The sequence below is a fragment of the Zootoca vivipara genome, chromosome 4, assembly GCF_965207765.1.
Source record: "Zootoca vivipara chromosome 4, rZooViv2.hap1.1, whole genome shotgun sequence".
Classification (NCBI taxonomy): Eukaryota; Metazoa; Chordata; class Lepidosauria; order Squamata; family Lacertidae; genus Zootoca; species Zootoca vivipara.
Window position 1 is genome coordinate 86,012,885 of NC_142587.1, and position 17,952 is coordinate 86,030,836.

At 43.8% G+C, this 17,952-nt stretch overlaps 1 protein-coding gene across 1 annotated transcript in view; it reads right to left on the reverse strand.

The window, feature by feature from the left end:
• ARHGAP42 (Rho GTPase activating protein 42) overlaps positions 1-17,952 on the reverse strand; it is a 157,983-nt gene that overhangs the window by 88,906 nt on the left and 51,125 nt on the right. The window contains exon 3 of the mRNA XM_035116468.3: positions 5,703-5,764. Coding sequence (XP_034972359.1) covers positions 5,703-5,764 — 62 coding nt within the window. The remainder of the gene's footprint in view (positions 1-5,702; positions 5,765-17,952) is intronic.

Genomic DNA, 17,952 nt, shown 5'->3' on the forward strand with positions numbered 1-17,952 from the left:
CTCCTGCAAACACGCTTAAAAGAGGCGTAAGATTTCAATCAGCCCAAGGTCTTTGTCAGAGGTTGTTGCGACTACTCTAGAGTAATGACCTTCCACATGCTTGTCTTTTAACAGTCTTTATTGGTGCACTTTATTTACAGTGCAACGAGGTGCTGGAAACATGTCTGCTTATTCCGAACCAGAATCCGGCACTGCCCCTTTTCGTGACTTGGACCAACATAAGAGTCGCGGGACAGCGAATCTCCTCCCCTTTCTCCTCCTCCTTAATTCCGGTGCCGGGGGAAAGGGTCTGCGCTCCGTCTTTTCCCTCTCCCCCCTTCCCGTCTCTCTCCTTTCCCGCCTGTGGAGCAGGGGCTCTCCCATGCTGCCAGAGACCTGGCTCTCTCTCTCCGCTTCCTGACTAGCCCCTTCAGACCCCGCGCTTTCATGGCTGCTTGGGGACGAACTGCTTCTGATGAGAGGAGGTTCTCTGTACTCCCCCCCCCCCTTACAGTCTTGTTGCAGAGGAACGTTTTTGCCTGGCGCCTAAAGGTGTATAATGAAGGTGCCAGCTGAACTTCTCTGGGGAAAGCATTCCGCAAATGGGGAGCCACTGCAGAAAAGGCCCGTTCTCATGTTGCCAACCTCCAGTCCTCTTGTGGAGGAGGCACACTCTCCTTCCTGATTTTCCCAGTTTAATATGCCTGTGAAAACCACATACTCTCTTGACATACACTAAGGGAAGGGAGAGGGAAGCTTGTTTTGCTAGAAAGCTCCTCCTGGTTGTTCGTTTGCTCTGAATTGGATGCAGAAATCTCCCGAGTCTGAAACCAGCAGCCCTATGTGTGACCAACCCACCAAGTTCCCATGATCTGTGCATTGCTCGCTTTATTAATATTCATCATGAAACGGAACTCACGGTTCCGCTTGGAATGGAATGTTTCATGTCACTGTTAAAACAGTGGTTAAAAATAAAAGCTTCTTAGACGGGAATGGTTTTAGAGCAATTTGCTCTCGGAGAAAGAGCAGCCAAACACTTAAGTGTATCGTATGACGCTAGCATACCTGGTTCACTTTCTACCATGACCCCAGGATAAGCCAGTCAATTCCTCCACAAGCGCCAGAGAGAGGAGAAGGGAGAAACTCAACAGCTCCCCAAAGGGTGCCTCAAACAAAGCCTATTCTTGTTCCCATCATGTCAACAGCAGCTCTGATCTGGATTTCAATCTCTTGGATTAAGAACACATGAAATTGGCTATCAGATCTCTTTAGCCTACTGCTAATCATGAAATGCAATAAACAGAAACAAAGGCAGCATGGAAGCTCATAGAACATGGCTTGCCACAAAATGCATGAACTACTGACTTCTGCAATAAGTCAGGGTGAGGTAGAGATGGAGAGAAGAGAAGAAAACCTCTGGACAGCAGGCTTGGACATGGCAAAGAAACTGGGCTTCATTTCCCTGCCTGCCTCTCCTCTGCTGCCCTGCTAGCTGCTTCCCAAATCGGTGTCCGTTTGTTTTTAATTTAAAATGTTTATAACCTGCCTTTCTGCGGAATTATGGCAACAGTAGTTTGGAGAGGATGCTAAGAAGTCTTCCCTCCCCTCCAACATTTAAGACTTCTCTAGAGAAAGAGAGAGAATGACTATTAAACAAGCTTGATTCTATCTACAGTGGTACCTCGCAAGACGAATGCCCTGCAAGATGATTTTTTCGCAAGATGAATGCGTCTTGCGATCTGATGGTGACTTGCAAGACAAATTCGTTTTGCGAAAAAATTGTCTTGTGAATCGCGGTTTCCCATACGAATGCATTGAAATTTAATTAATGCGTTCCTATAGGCAAAAAAAGAAATTTCAATGCATTCCTATGGGAAACCACGATTCGCAAGACGAATTTTTCGCAAAACGAATTGACTTGTGGAATGAATTAAATTCATCTTGTGAGGTACCATTGTATCTATCTATGTATCTATGTATCTATGTATCTATCTATCTATCTATCTATCATCTATCTAATCTATCTATCTATCTATCTATCTATCTATCTATCTATCTATCTATCTATCTATCTGTAGATATGTCCCCAAGGGCTTATTCTGGCCTTCCTCACCCCCACCCTAATGCTTTTCATCTTCCTTGAGCTTCAGATAAATGGAAGGCTGATGGGAGAAAAAAGGAAGAACTATTTATAAGCTGCTCTCCAAGATAAATTACTTTGTGCGTCTTCAAGAAAAGCCTTGAAATCTATACAGAGGATCGCCAGACTATGCAGGGGAACAGGATCATCAGATAGGTAGGGACACAGCAGCACCAGATAGTGAAGAAAAGTGAAGTGTGGCAGCTCCAGCTCTATTAATCTTCTGAAAGTAAGAACAACAGTATTTTGTGTAGCTCTCGGTTACACAAATATAAAAAGATGCATGGTTCCCTCTTCTCCTACTCTGCAGTGCTCTAGACAAAAACTTTCTTTTTAAAGTCATTTTTCATGGGCTAGTAAAAAACGGACTGCGAGTTATTCTTTATTTCTGGCTGTGAATGACTACGATGGGAGCATTACCGAGCCATCTCCATCTATCACGAGTGCTCTCCTGAATGCGCACAAAAATTGCTCATCTAAATCTAATGCTACAATAGCAGTCCGCTCTGCCGGCAAAAACATCCATCCACTTTTCCAAGAGAGCATTAAGGTGGCTCGCATGGCAATGTTTCATGCAAGACACCAACTTTTATACACAAATTAGAGGCACCCAGCATGCCCCAGTGCTTGTATATGAAAGCTGGAAAACAAACCATAATATATCTAAGGATGGTACCATGATCTACAGCTATTTAGCATGCCCCCAAACCACATGGCACAGTCCTTTGCCATTTCAGACAGAAGGGAGGGAGGGAGCCGCATGTTTGAAGGCTTCCCAGTTTTTAAAACGAGGCCTCTCTGAACATGCAGTGAATTTGAAAACAACTTGGATCCACTTTTACCAACCTGCTGCTCTCTAGATCTTTTGTCCCATTAGCCACAGGCAACAGATCTTGGGAGAACCACTGTTTTTAAGTCAAATGACTGCTTGCATGGCGTCGAAGAATTGTATCCAGACCTAAATTCATTGTACATCTCTGACACGTACGGCAGCCAGCCAGTGTGGTACAGTTGCTGGGTGTCAGGCTAGAGAGATGCGAGTTCCAACTCTCACAAAGCTTACCGGGTAACTTTTGGACTTGCAGTCCAACCTGCCTCACAGGCTTGAAGCATGAAAAGGTGGGCGAATTGTGAAAATGCATCCTGGGATTTCGCAGGAGAATGCTGGGCTAACAGTGATCACCATCGCAAGAAGCGTAGTTTGCATTTTGACTTGCCTGCAAGCTAGCAAGCATCCTTGACAAAGAAGTTGGGGGTGGGTGGAGAGGAAGATCTGAACTTTTGCTTTGGTGTTCTGGTGCCTTTATATTGGAGATAAGACTTTTTATTATATTTTCTTCATACAAGTCAAAGTTAAAATGTGCTCTCACTTAAAAGGTCACTGCAAGCACCTCGCTAAGGTTAATAGATTCCCCATTTAAAATTTCACGTTTCAATGCCATTACCGTAAAAGGAAAACTATGAGCTGAAAGAATGCTGGATATTTAAGGAGTCTGATAGTTCACTATATATGTATATAGCTTGCAGACTTTAATGTTCTTCCTGGACTTTGAAAATAATTACTCCCTTGTTTGAAAGCTTTCCTGTTAAACTTTAGCTTGTAATAGACTTCAGAAGCAACAGAGGAATGGTGACCAGCGCCAGCCAGGTTTTTGTACTATAAAGCTATGGTGAAGTGGGCTGCTTGAACTAAAGAAACCTCTATCACACAACTAGTTATGATGCATAGGGACGCGGGTGGTGCTGTGGTCTAAACCACTGGCCTCTTGAGCTTGTCAATCAGAAGGTCGGCAGTTCGAAACCCCACAATGCAGTAAGCTCCTGTTGCTCTGTCCCAGCTCCTGCCAACCTAGCAGTTCGAAAGCATGCCAGTGCAAGCAGATAAATAGGTACCACTGTGGCGGGAAGGTAAACGGCATTTCCATGCACTCTGGTTTCCGTCACAGTGTTCCTTTGCAGCAGAAGCGGTTTGGTCATGCTGGCCCCATGACCCGGAAAGCTGTCTGTGGACAAACACTGGCTCCCTGGGCCTGAAAGCGAGATGAGTGCAGCAATCCCATAGTCGCCTTTGACTGGACAACCATCCAGGGGTCCTTTACCTTTTACCTATGATGCAGACATGGAAGGTTAGCAACTGGATGCCCTTGGGTCAAATCTGGCCTACGGAAGGGTGCCAGTCTGAACCACTAAGAGCTTGGTTCAGCTGCTATTTCCAGAATAAAACTGGGTGGCGGAAGGAGAATTTGGCATGCTGCCATCAGCACTTTGGAAAAGGGTGGGATAAAAGTGTGATAAATAGAATATCCCCCCCTGCTGACAACCCAACAGAAGGATATGATATCAGTGGCAGCGGCGGCAGCTGGAAGAGATGTGACTCACTAGGGAAGAGCTGAAACTGAATGTTAGAGCAGGTGCTGTGCATGCCAAAGGTTTCAGATTCAATCCCCAGCATCCTCACATAAGCGCTGGGATAAATCCCTGCCTGAAAGCCTAAAGAGCTGCCAGTCACTGTAGCTGATACTGAACCACATGGACCATTGATCAGATTAGTTCCTAATGTTCCTACTAGTTAGGAAGCCGCTTGGAAAGTTAGGCTGAGAATCTGGCACATCACCCGTCACCCATTCCCTTCCCCAGAGGTAATCTTCAGCAAGGATGCACACTTATGGTTGAATTCTAGAAAACAGGATCAAATGTATGTGGTCTGAAGACGGAACTCTAGCACGACTTAGCTACACAAATTCCCAGTGTAGGAAGTGGCAGTAGCACCAGGAGGACGAATCTCAGAATCATAGAACTGTAGGGTTGGAAGAGGCCCTCAGGTTCATCTAGTCCAATTCCTTGCAATGCAAGAATAGGCAGCTGTTCCATACGGGGATTGAACCTGCAACCTTGGCCTTATCAGCTCCAGGTGCTAACCAACTGAGCCATTTTGTAAGAAGACAAGGAGCTACATAGTTCTACGCCCTAAGCTGCAGCTGAGCATCATTTCGGGGGGGGGGGATCTAAAAGTTTGGAATTTGAAAGAGAATTTGAATTTAAGTCTCGAAATGTACATTTTGTTTTATTTTGTTTTTAGTGTTTAGGGCGCAACTTTCCCCAAAGCCTACTTTTCCAGATACCTTTGTACTCTAGTGGAATATTAATGAAGTGATTGCATCTGTTGTAAGCAACAGATCTTCTCTTTAGTTCAATATTTTATTTAGTACATTTTTAACCCTGCGAGTGATGTTCTATCCAGGCTCAAACCAAACCTAGACCTGCTTGCTCTTGCAAGTTTGTTGTGTCATGGACCACGTCCTAATAGCAGCTCAACAACCATTTCCTGTATGCATCTGGGATGAACAGACCGCACTTTGGCATTCAAGGGCACCAACTATCGTAGAAGGGCATGTTAAGTTCAACGTTGCAAAATGTGCAGAACTCCAATAATGCATTCATTTGGGGTTTGTCAGGAAGCAGTGAAAACAACAACAAGAAGAACAGCAACAACCCAGATTCTTGCGTGCTGAGATTTCCATAAACATGAATGAAAAACAGGAGCTTTTCCAGGAGAAGGAAAACACTGAAGGAACAGACTTACCAGGCGTCTCCTCTCCTCTTCTACCGCAATCAATAACCGGGCAAACTCCTTCAGCGACTGGGCTATGAGAGAAGAGGGCCGGGGATGGAAACAACAACGCAGAATGAATTAATTGTATATTGCAAAGTCATTGCTAGTCTTCATGCAAAGGAGTAAGTGACGCTTATGGATTTTTAAGGTCCCCCTTGAGGCAGAGGAACGGCAGCAGTAAAACTGGCTTAGATTTGTCACACAGCACTACCCTCAAGAACCCTTTCTTAATCTGCAGTGCAAGGCCCCGACCTCTCCAAGAGGGAACAAAACCATCACAAATGGAAGCCTCTGGGAAGAGCCCCAGAAATCAAAAGTCAAATGCTCCAACACTTCGAAAACCTGTTTCGGGAGGATAAGATTATCCTCCGTACAGTGTGAGGAGATGTTCCTTGGAAATGGTATACATGTTAAGTCTTGCCCTAGGAATGCCATAAAAAAGCAAAAACAAAAAAGCCACAGTTTCCCTGTAGGGAGAATTCAATTTTTAAGCCTACATTTCTTGATCCTTGCCTGCGTGGTTTAGAGCAGGGGAAAAACCACTTGTTACAGCAGCCTTGCCCAACCTAGTATGTTCCAGATGTTTTTTAAACAGAATCATAGAATGGTACACATGTTTTTTTTACAGAATCATAGAATGGTACAGATTATTATTTTTTTTACAGAATCATAGAATGGTACAGATGTTTTGTTTTTTAACAGAATCATAGAATGGTATAATTGTAGAGTTGGAAGGGACCCTGGGGATCATCTAGTCCAACCCTCTGCAATGCAGGAACAGGCAGCTGTCCCATACAGGGTTCAAACCTGCAACCTTGCCATTATCGGCGCCTGATAATGAGCACGATAGAAGCTCTGCAAATTAGATCTCCTTTTTGCAGATTAGGATATTTATGATTAAAAAGAGGAGACAGAATATAAATCGGGAGAAGATGGATTTTGAAAGGTTGGTTCAAATGGCCATGCTCTAACCAACCGAGCTATCCAGCTACCACCAACCCTGGCTAACATGCCCATGGCTGTAGTTGATGGGAGTTGCTGTCCCAAGCATAAGGAGGGCACCAGGTTGGTAATGGCTACAGTACAGAATATCTGCCATCCATGCAGTGGTAGGGAGGTGAACAACTCCGTGGATAGTTACCATTTTCAGCGTTCTTCCTATACGTAACTCAAGTGATATGTGCACCATCAAAAATGGTACCAAGCGAGAGAAGACTCCCTGCCAAATGCTCCTGCCTGAATTTATTCGATTACTGCAAAGAAATAGCATCTAAGGAGAAAGAGGCGGTTTCCGTCTCCTCGGCGGATATATTCCGGCCAAGAAAATATCATTTATATTCATTCTCTGAAGTGCGCAATCATCTGTTTTTCTAATCAAGAGGTGCTCTCTTCTGAGCACTGAAGGCTAAGGCCACATTCCATTCAGTGGTAGACTGGCAACCCGCAGGAGTCGAGCACGAAGGATGGAAAACAACACGCAAGGCAGAATGACACATAAACCCAAGGTTGATTGAGTATCTCGATTAAGCACTTTGCCTTCCTTTTGTTGTTTCAAGAGCCTGTTGTTAGTCTGAGAGTGCCTAAAATCTACTAGGCACCCTGGCGAAACAAAAACAGAGGGCAATTCCAGCCCATTGCCACACAACATAAATTAGACAAAATGAGACACTGCAGGAAAATTAGGGGGGTCGGGAGGGATAGGAATGGCATGTCCGTTTCCTGGGTCAATTAAAGTAGAAATACAAACAGCAGACTGTCGGGGGGGGGAAGAGGTTTCATGGGAAATTTAAAGCAAAAAGAAAGTGTAAGAGAAAAATGAACAATCGTAAAAAAACAGCAAGCAATGAAAAGGCTGGACCTCCAGATATTTCTGAACCACAACTCCCTCATCCCTGACATTCCAGATGCTTGCTAAAGCCAGATTCTAGGTGTAAGGACCACTTTGATCTTTGGGGAAGGGCAGCCTCTCACATGTTTTGTGTGTGAAGAGTTCCAAGGTTCAATCCCTGGCATTTGCAGGTGGGGCTGGGAACAACTGTCCGAAATCTTGGGAGAGCTTCTGTCAGCAGGCTATTATTAAATCAGATGGACCAATGGTCTGACTTTCTACATAGAACCGAGATGCCTCAGTCGTAGAGCATGAAACACTTCATCTCAGGGTGGTGGGTTTGAGCCCCACGTCGGGCAAAATATTCCTGCATTGCAGGGGGTTGGACTAGATGACCCTCATGGTCCCTTCCGACTCTACAATTCTGTGGTTCTATAAAGCAGCTTAATGGGCTCCTAACTTTCAAATCCATGGGATTGCAGCATGAGTTTAAAATAAGTGGGTTTTCCTTAATCTCGCACTACAAGAAGAGAAAGAACCAAACGAAAATCTGCCTCTTGTCCCATAACAGATATACCATACTTTTCGGTGTATAAGACGAGATTTTTTAAATTAAAAATAGAGGTGTAAAATTATTGTCTTATACATGGATAGTGCATAGGGGCGGGTGACTGCTGGCTGTGGCAAGGCCTGCTGGTGATCGGCTGCTGCTGCGGCAAATGGGCAGGTGATTTTCAGCTGCTTGGGCAGACGATTGGTGTCTTTGGCCATGCGTGCGATTGTCAGCGGCTATCAGGTGGGTGAGTGATTGTCGGCAATCCCCCCCCCCAAAGAAAGCTCAACAACTCTGGGCGATTCCCCCCTCCATTTCCTTAATTAGGAGTCCCCAAAAATAGGGGGTATCTTATACACGGGGGCGCGTTATACCCAGGAAAGTATGGTAATCCTGCAACATAAAAAGGAACTGGAACAATGCCCCTGTTAGGAAAGGTTAGAATGTTTGGGAGGGGGGTAAAGGCAAAGTGGAGAAATAGAGAGGCTGCTTCCTTCTCTTATTAATACAAGAATCTGGGGTCAGATGAAGCTCAGTGGTGGGTCCAGCAACAGGAAGCACTTCTTAAAACAGCAGAGGATAATAATAATAATAATAATAATTATTATTATTATTATTATTATTAATTAATAATTAATAATAATAATAATAATTTATTTATACCCCGCCCATCTGGCCGGGTTCCCCCAGCCACTCTGGGCGGCCTCCAACAAAACATTAAAATACAGAAATCCATCAAACATTAAAAGCTTCCCTAAACAGGGCTGCCTTAAGATGCCTTCTAAAGGTCTGATAATTGTTATTCTCTTTGACCTCTTGTGGGAGGGCGTTCCACAGGGTGGGTGCCACTACCGAGAAGGCCCTCTGCCTGGTTCCCTGTAGCTTGGCTTCTCATGTAGGAAGGAAGCTATCAGTGGCTACTAGTCATAGTGATTATAATCTGCCACCAGGATTGGAAGCACACTTCTGAATACAAGTCGCTGGGGAACAACTGCAGGAGAGGTCTCCTGTCTTTATGTTCTGCTAACATTCTTCCCAGGTGCATCTGCTTGGCTACTGGGCAAAACAAGGTGCTGGTCCAAGACAGAGCTTTGATTCGTCCAAAGAGGCCTTTGTATAGGGTGGCTGCACAGCCAAAGGGTTTTAATAATGCTCCTCCATCATGCAACGACGCAACGTCTCAATTTAGCCACAAACCAATATGCTATTCTTGTAACACCAACCAATTAGCACGCTCACGTATTGTGGAAACATATGGATTTCAAAATGGAAAACCAGCAGATTTATTTGAACTGCTTGTTTTATTAGCAATTTAAAATAAAAAAAAAATTTGGTCCAGAGTCTCCTAGCTTGGTTAGACCCAGGACCCACATTCAATCCTGAGCTACAATCTTAGAACCTCTTAGAATTTACTTTTTCCGCCCCCATTTCTCCTCCTGTCTTCAAGGATGACCATATACAAAGGAGGGCAGGTCTCCTGTGTTTTTGTAGTTATACAGAAGAGGGCATTCTGGAAAGTGCACCTTGTTCTGCATGGATGAGACCATAACACCTCACAAAGTATTTTGCATCTGCTATAAATAAAGGGACTCTTGTCAGCATTCCTATGTGACCCCCATTTATCTCTGCCTTTTATGCTATTCTGGAAGAAAATCAAGCACATAAAAAAGGGAGGTCTTTGTGGTGTCATTGGTGTGATCCAGGCACATCAAGAGTCTTGACCCACCAGTTGAAGAACCACGATCCAAGTCCTCTTGATATTTTTAAAAAAATCCATCCACTCTGGTATGGAAAGTGTCAAGGGAACAAAGGCAGGTGTTATGAGGAAAATAAACATTACAGGAGCTCAACGTATTTCTGGGAAGCCTCTTTGAGAATAACACTTTATTTCCGAATGAAATATGGAACAAATGCTATGATGTGGGAGTCTGGTGATCGGGGAATGGAGGTAAATGAAAACAAGATAAAATGGTAAGTCAGAAAACAGAAACGGGGAGGAAATGTTTCAGAAATTTATGCAGTAAATATTTGGACAGGCTGGCTTTTTTGCTTTCCAAAATGGGGGTGGAGGAATGAGAGAGAGAGAGAGAGAGAGAGAGAGAGAGAGAGAGAGAGAGACAGACAGACAGACAGACAGACAGACAGACAGACAGACAGACAGACAGACAGACCGAACTTGCATGATTGGAGGAGAAACTGCTACATTGTGTTGCAGCACTGCTGATTTAGAAAAAAAAGCTCCTCTTATGCTTTGCATTAATTCTTTACCAGCAATTATTTTGCATTTTACGCAGGAACACTGCATCTAAATGTTATCGAGGGACCATTAGGGAAAGGAGTGCCTGCTAGACTCAGGCGTTCAAATGGTCCCAGCAGCTTAAGTGAGGCCCATATGTGTTAAGTTTCAGACTGCTTACTACAATGGATGCTTTGGTGGTATGTCAGTCGAGACCCTCAGCTTGCCTATATGGAAACCCCCCAGGTCCACCAAGCATGCAAAATACACCCTTTTTTAAAATAACACCCCGCCCCCAATTTCCACAACACTTATTCCCAGTTCTGTCATTCTGAACTCCACCAATGTTAAGTCCTTAACCAATGTGTGAATGGTAAACATAAAGTATGGGCTAATAAATAACCCGATGTAAAATTACAGACAGCACCAGTATTATTATTATTATTATTATTATTATTATTATTATTATTATTATTAGCACTAATAAATCTGACATTAGCTCAGATATACAATTCACGCCGGACCAACTTTTAATATTTTCAACTGGCAAAGGCAGGCGCCATACTCATCTGCGGTAAAGATGGTAAGGAACATATTGTTTGCATTTTCATTCATATTCAGGCAAGTACTTTGCAAAACAGTTGAGTTTCTTGTAAAGTCAGCTAGACAAAATGCTTCCAGATTATATCACTGTGGAAACAAGTCGGTTTTAACCACAGTATGATTTGGTACTCGTCATGCAAGTTGCACATTTACTTGTGGGTGTTGCGACCAGCTTCTAGTCTGAAATGCTGTGTTGTTGCTTCCTAATCATTTATTCGGTGACACAGACTTCACGTCACCTAGGAAGGTTGGAGCACCGACTGTTTGCTCTCGCTCTCTCCGTCTTCCCACCTCTGCACATTTATTTTGGAGTCACAACTTTTCAAGGTTCACGAACACGTTCCTAAGCAAGACATCAGAGAGGGTGATCCATCTTGGGGAGCCTTGGTCAATCCTGCGGATGCATTCGTCATGTGCCTTGGCCTACTTTTCAAGCTTTCCAATCCAACCTGGGCAATCCATGGTGGAGACACGAGGACCAGTCTTTGCTGTACCCTGAGAACAGTGCAGTGGTACCTTGGAAGTTGAACGGAAGTCCATTCAACTTCCAAAATGTTCGGAAACCAAGGCATGGCTTCTGATTGGCTGCAGGAGGCTCTGGGAGGAGGCAGACAATCAGAAGCCACGGAAGCCGCGTCAGATGTTCGGGTTCCGAAGAACGTTCAAAAACAGAAACAATCACTTCCAGTTTTTGACTGTTCAGGAGGCAAAACGTTAAACTCCCAAGGCGTTTGAAAACCAAGGTATTGAATTGAAATGTATGATTGTATTAGGCAGATGAAGTTGGGACCTCGGTATGAAGAGGTGTGGGATATAGCTATTAATGATACACTAACATGTGCCCTTATGGTAAGACGGGGAATATGCAGGAGAAATGATTCTGAGGAGATGTGGAGGGTGTTTGTAGAATTTGTACTGTTAAAACGGAAAGGGGTCAAACCATTGCGAGAGGTGTTGAAATTTTGGGAGGTTGGGTAGTTACAATGGAATGGTCTCGGCGGTGGGGGTGCACATTTTCATTCTTATTTATTTATGATGACAGTATTACTTTGTCAAAATAAAATAGTTTTTTTTAAAAAATTTAAAAAATCCCCCCCAAAATAAATAAAAATAAATAAAGTGCAGCTCGGCACGTCTAGAGAGGACACTGGGAAGATGATTCAGAGCAACCGGTCCCTAACTCTCAGCTTCACCTATCCCACAAGTGTGTTCCAAAAAGATATAGGGAAAAAACACATGTGAACTACCCTGAAACCCTTGTTAGTATTGTTCTCACAGTTTTGTGCATATGGATGAATAAAAAAGGGCTTGATTTGTCAAGAAAGCATATGGCAAGGCATGGTCTAGCTTCTTTTCACATTCTCCCCCGCCTCTGGAGCTGGCAATTGTTCCCCAGTTGACAGATGAAGTAGATGGCTGGGCCTGGTAACAGCACCGACTGAGTGATCAACTCAGCCACACCTGCAGTATTCTTCAAAAGGGCATTTGAATCTAATAATAATAATAATCTTAATTACAAGAGCCATTATTATTATTATTATTATTTTAAAAAAACTTGGGATTTAAGTTTAGCCCAATCTTCAGGAACTGGTATGTCCTCACTATAATAGGGGTGGGAATCTTTTTTCCAGTCAAAGGGCTCGCTTTGTTCCCTGGTGGGCCAACTTCTGAGGCCCACATGCCTGTGGTGGGTGAGGCAACAGATGTGATCTTTGTACAGGAGCTGCAGTCCAGCCACACACAAAAACAAAAGAGTTTTCTACACTACTGAACACAGGCAAGGAAGATATGGTTCAGGAATAAATTACAGCAAGTAGAACTAGAACGTGTCCAACTCTGGGCACCACAATTTAAGAAGGATGTTGACAAGGTGGACAATGTGTGCAGAGGAGAGCAACCAAGATGATCAAGGGTCTGGAAATCAAGGCTTATGAGGAACAGTTTAGGGAGATGGGTATGTTTAGCCTGGGAAAGAGACCGAGAGGAGATACGATGGCAACTTCAAATATCTCAAGGGCTGTCATATGGAAGGTGGAGCAACTTTTGTTTTCTCCTGCTCCGGAGGAAAGGACTCAAACCAATGGTTTCAAGTTACAAGAAAGGAGATTCCGAATACACGTATGGAAAAACTTTCTGAAAGTAAGAGGTGTTTGACAGTGGAACGGACTCCCTCAGGAGGTTGTGGACTCTCCTTCCTTGGAGGTTTTTAAGAAGAGGTTGGATGGCTTGAGGTTGAGATTCCTGCATTGCAAGGGGTTGAACTAGATGACCCTCAGGGTCCCTTGCAACTCTACAATTCTAGGATTCCACAAAAGTGGAGAATCAGGGAATGAATGGTGTGCCCTAGGGAGAGAACCAAGCGTCAGAAAGAAAGGATGGGGAGGGCACATTTGGCCTCTGGGTCTGATGTTCCCCACCCCTGCACTAGATATTGTTATTATTATCATTATTTACCCGCCTTTCATCCTAAAGTCCCAGGGTGCATTAAAACACAATGTTAAAAACAAATCAAAACAGATTATATGAGGGGTGAGCAGCTGCTCTTCCACTAAAGGGCCAGCAGTGGGCAGGGCCTGGATTGTTGGCATCTGTCTCTCTCAAGAACAAATGGAGTGTGCCTCCAGGGATGAAATCAAACTGCTGGAGAATCACAGTGCCTGCTGCGGCTGCAGAGACTGGCAGGTCATAATTGCTGCCTCCTGTGTTGTTTGTGCTGTATGTTAGCAGCACCCAAGTGACCTCCACGGGGTACAATGCTGGACAGTGTTTTTGGAGGTCCTGGGCTGCCCAGAAGACAAGAGTCCCCTCTCGGCCTCAATGGCATGGTCCAACAGAAAGCAGAGCAATATGTTTGGCACCATCTTGGCTGCAGGAGTTGTCAGAAGGAGGCGTACAAGACGCCACCCAACCATCTTAGGGACTCCACTCTGGATTTGTGTAGGAGGATGCGGACCATTTGGATCCCTTCCAATCGGGATTCAGGCCTCATCATGGGACTGAAACTGCCCTGGTCGTACTGGTTGATGATCTCTGGCGGGCTAGGGACAAAGGTGAGAGCTGTTTCCTAGTTCTGCTGGATCTCTCAGCAGCTTTTGATACAATCGACCATAACATCCTTCTGGACTGTCTAGAGGGTTTGGGAGCTGGGGGCACTGTTATACAGTGGTTCCGCTCCTTCCTCCTTGGCCATGTTCAGAAAGTGGTGGTGGGGAGATGAGTGTTCAGACCCCTGGGCACTCACTTGTGGGGTGCCTCAGGGTTCTGTCCTCTCCCCCATGCTCTTTAACATCTACATGCAGCCGCTGGGAGAGATCATCAGGGGGTTTGGGCTGGGTGTTCATCAGTATGCGGATGATACCCAGCTCTACCTCTCTTTCATATCAGAGCCAGTGAAGGCGGTGAAGGTCCTGTGTGAGTGCCTGGAGGCGGTTGGAGGATGGATGGCGGCTAACAGACTGAGGTTGAATCCTGACAAGACAGAAGTACTGTTTCTGGGGGACATGGGGTGGGTGGGGGTGGGGGACTCCCTGGTCCTGAATGGGGTAACTGTGCCCCTGAAGGACCAGGTGCGCAGCCTGGGAGTCAATTTGGACTCACAGCTGTCCATGGTCAATTCTGTGTCCAGGGCAACTGCCTACCAACTCCATCGGGTCCGCAGGCTGAGGACCTACCTGCCCGCAGACTGTCTTGCAAGAGTAGTGCATGCTTTGCTTATAAATTAAAACCATAACAACCACCACCACCACAACAGGGGACAGTGGTTTGCTGCAAAGCATATCTGTGTTGACATATGACGAGGAAAGGGGGAGGCAGACCATACGAGACAGAAACTCACTGGAGCTTGTTCATGTAAGTGGAAACCTTTTCCTGCAAGTTCCACAAGGAGTTATCAAGGTTTCAGAACACAGATTTAATGCAGAGTATAGAAACGCACACAACGAAACTCAAATATGTTATACTCTGTGGCACATTTGAAGTTATCTTGGATACCTCTGCAGTCTGTTTTCTATATCAATGCTGTTTTGCAAATCGAATGCAACACCGCGTTTTGTGCTATAATAGGAACAACGTCTGAAACCAACTTTTAACATATACAACAGGATGAATATGCAACTGTTTTTTCTGTCTGGTGGTTTCTTTCCCCAAAGCCAAAACAGGTTTGCAGCTGTTTTCTCTGGAGCCTTCCCAAATCCAGAAAGAGCCTGAAAAACAGTACGTATTGTCTGGAGCACTTAAAATCTTTGTACTCTTTTACGGAAAGGAAACCCATTCGTTTCTAGAAGCGAAAAAAAGTGTCTCTCGTTGACTAATACTAATGGAAGCTTAAAACCCAAAGTAAGGTTTTATTGTGTTATGATTTAATAAATTCTCTTGAGCTCTACTCCCTTCACTCGGATTATTTATAAAATGTTATCAAAGACATCATCCAGTTGAAAAATATTTTATGGATATTAATATGTACAGGGCTTTGTTTCCAGAAACAGACAGATGTTCTTTTTTTTCAAAATAAATAAATAAATTAAGCGCTTTCCGGGTGTTCTTCCTAAACAGGTTTTTTAATGAAGAGAGCAAAAATGATGGGTTGTACTTCAGGCCTAACCCCATTTGTCAGGAACGTATCAGTATTCCTTCTGATTCTGCTTATATCTAAGGAAAACATGGGTGCAGGTATTGTGCCCCACTGAATCTTTGTTAAGCCCGAATCAAATGTTCATAAAAGCAGATTTAACAGAGAAGTCAAGAGAAGTCAACTTTCCCTCTATGAGGCAAATCCAAGGCAGATGCAGTGTTTCATCCAGACTCCCTCAGCTGCCCTTCCTGAAACTTAAGGATCAGCACCCTCGGGTGTTAAACCCATGAAATACAAATCCCCACCTTTTTATGTTACTAATGATATAGACAAAGAGAGAAAACGAGCTCGCCTCATTAATTCCTACCCGAGCTTGTGTTTTATTTGTTTATTACCACTTACAGTGGTACCTTGGTTCGCAAATGCTTTGGTTCTCAAACGCCGAAAACCCAGAAGTAAGTGTTCCGGTTTTTGAACGTTTTTCGGAAGTCGAACATCTGATGAGGCTGTCGGCTGTTGTTTCTGGGGCATCTGCACCAATCAGAAGTTGTGCCTTGGTTTTTGAGTTAAATGGACTTCTGGAACGGACTAATACATAACAAGTTTGGCGCTTCTGTTTTTGCTATTTGTTTTGTGTTTTTGTTTTTGAGGCTTTTTCTGTTAATTTGCTTTTGTGACTGTGTGGAACCCAGTTCAGCTACTGATTGATTGATTGCATGACTGCGGAAATGGATGAAAGCCCCCCATCCCAAAAATTACTATCATCAGTGCAGGTAAGCAAAAAAAATATTATTTTGATCATCTACAATACTGTCCTGCTTATTTATGTATTATTGCTTTCATTTTATGAATCAGTGATCTCATTAGATAGTAAAATTCATGTTAAATTGCTGTTTTAGGGGTTGTTTTTAAAAGTCTGGAACGGATTAATCCATTTTGCATTACTTTCTATGGGAAAGCGCACCTTGGTTTTGGAATGCTTTGGTTTTGGAACGGACTTCCGGAACAGATTAAGTTTGAGAACCAAGGTACCACTGTGCATCAGTTTCAAATTAGATGATGATGATTTTGACTGTTGTTTACTGCCTTGGAGCCCTTGGTGGGCAGAGAAGCTGGATATAAATATTTTAAACCAATAAAGTACTATATTACTAACATCTTAAGCATAACCTAATTGGTTTAATCAAACCTGAAAGGGAAGTCCAATACCCCGAAGCAGCCTCATGCTGTTTGCCAAAATGTCCGAGGCACTATTGTATGTGGAGAGGTAGCCCCAACAATAAAATAAAATGGGGAAGCCCTTGCTTCAGGGTAGATGGCAAACCCTCCTTCCGCACACTCTGAAACAGGCAAGGTCATGTAGCTGGTCAGGGGTGGGGAAACTTTTTCAGCTCTAGAGTCAAGCTTCAGCAATTATTATTATTATTATTATTATTATTATTATTATTATTCACACACACAAAACTCCACGTCTCCTCTATATTCCATCAAGGCAAGCATTTAAAATCACACAAACCACCAAGATCAAAACCCCAAATTTTGCATTTCTACTTGAAATGTTTTCTGTTTTCATATTGAGTTTTAGGGTCCAAAAGAAGCCACAGCTTCCCAGTACAGTATCGGCATTCCTGGAAATTCTGCTTCAAAGTAAACATGATACAAGTCTGCAACTGGTGTACAAAATTAGGAATGGGCAAAGGCATGGGTATAATGCTCATTCCTGATATAGTAATCAACTGTATTTTATCAAGCTCTTCATCCAATTCAACCACCAGGCCCCACAAAGTTTGGCAGATATGGTCCGGTATTCATAACATGAAAACTTTGCAAAGGAGGTAAGATCTGTAGCCAGTTCGAAGTATGAGATCACTCCAGGAGGGCTACAGGGATGTTGTAATGACGGTAGTATTCAGAAACCTACTACCATTAGAGAAACAGTTTGCAGAGAACGCTGGCTTGGATTCAGAGTCTAACTAACTCCATATTCCCCCATGCGAACTGGATGCAAATTCTCAAAGCACTTCAGAGACTGCAGGGAGTTTCAAAAAGAGTTTTGAGATAAACCAAACATCCCACTGGACATGCCCAAACCCTGCAAATGCATGACACTGCAAGGAAACTATAATTATAACCGCAGTCGCTTTTTATCAGCCTTCACCAAACCTGATGCCCTCCAGGTGTTTTATTAGACTGCCCTCAGTCTAGGGCTGATGGGAGACGTAGTCCAAAACGTCTGCACACATATCAGTGTTAGAAACTCAGGTATATAAGCTAAGCGCCAAACGTCTCCTTAAACCAAGGTTACACTCGCCCAAGCAGAATTTCTAGTTGCCATTTGGGGGCAAGACGGCTATCAAATTTCATTTTCCAAGTGACGGACTGACTGTGATTGATTCTCAGTTAAACACCTGCCTACTTCAAATGAAAACC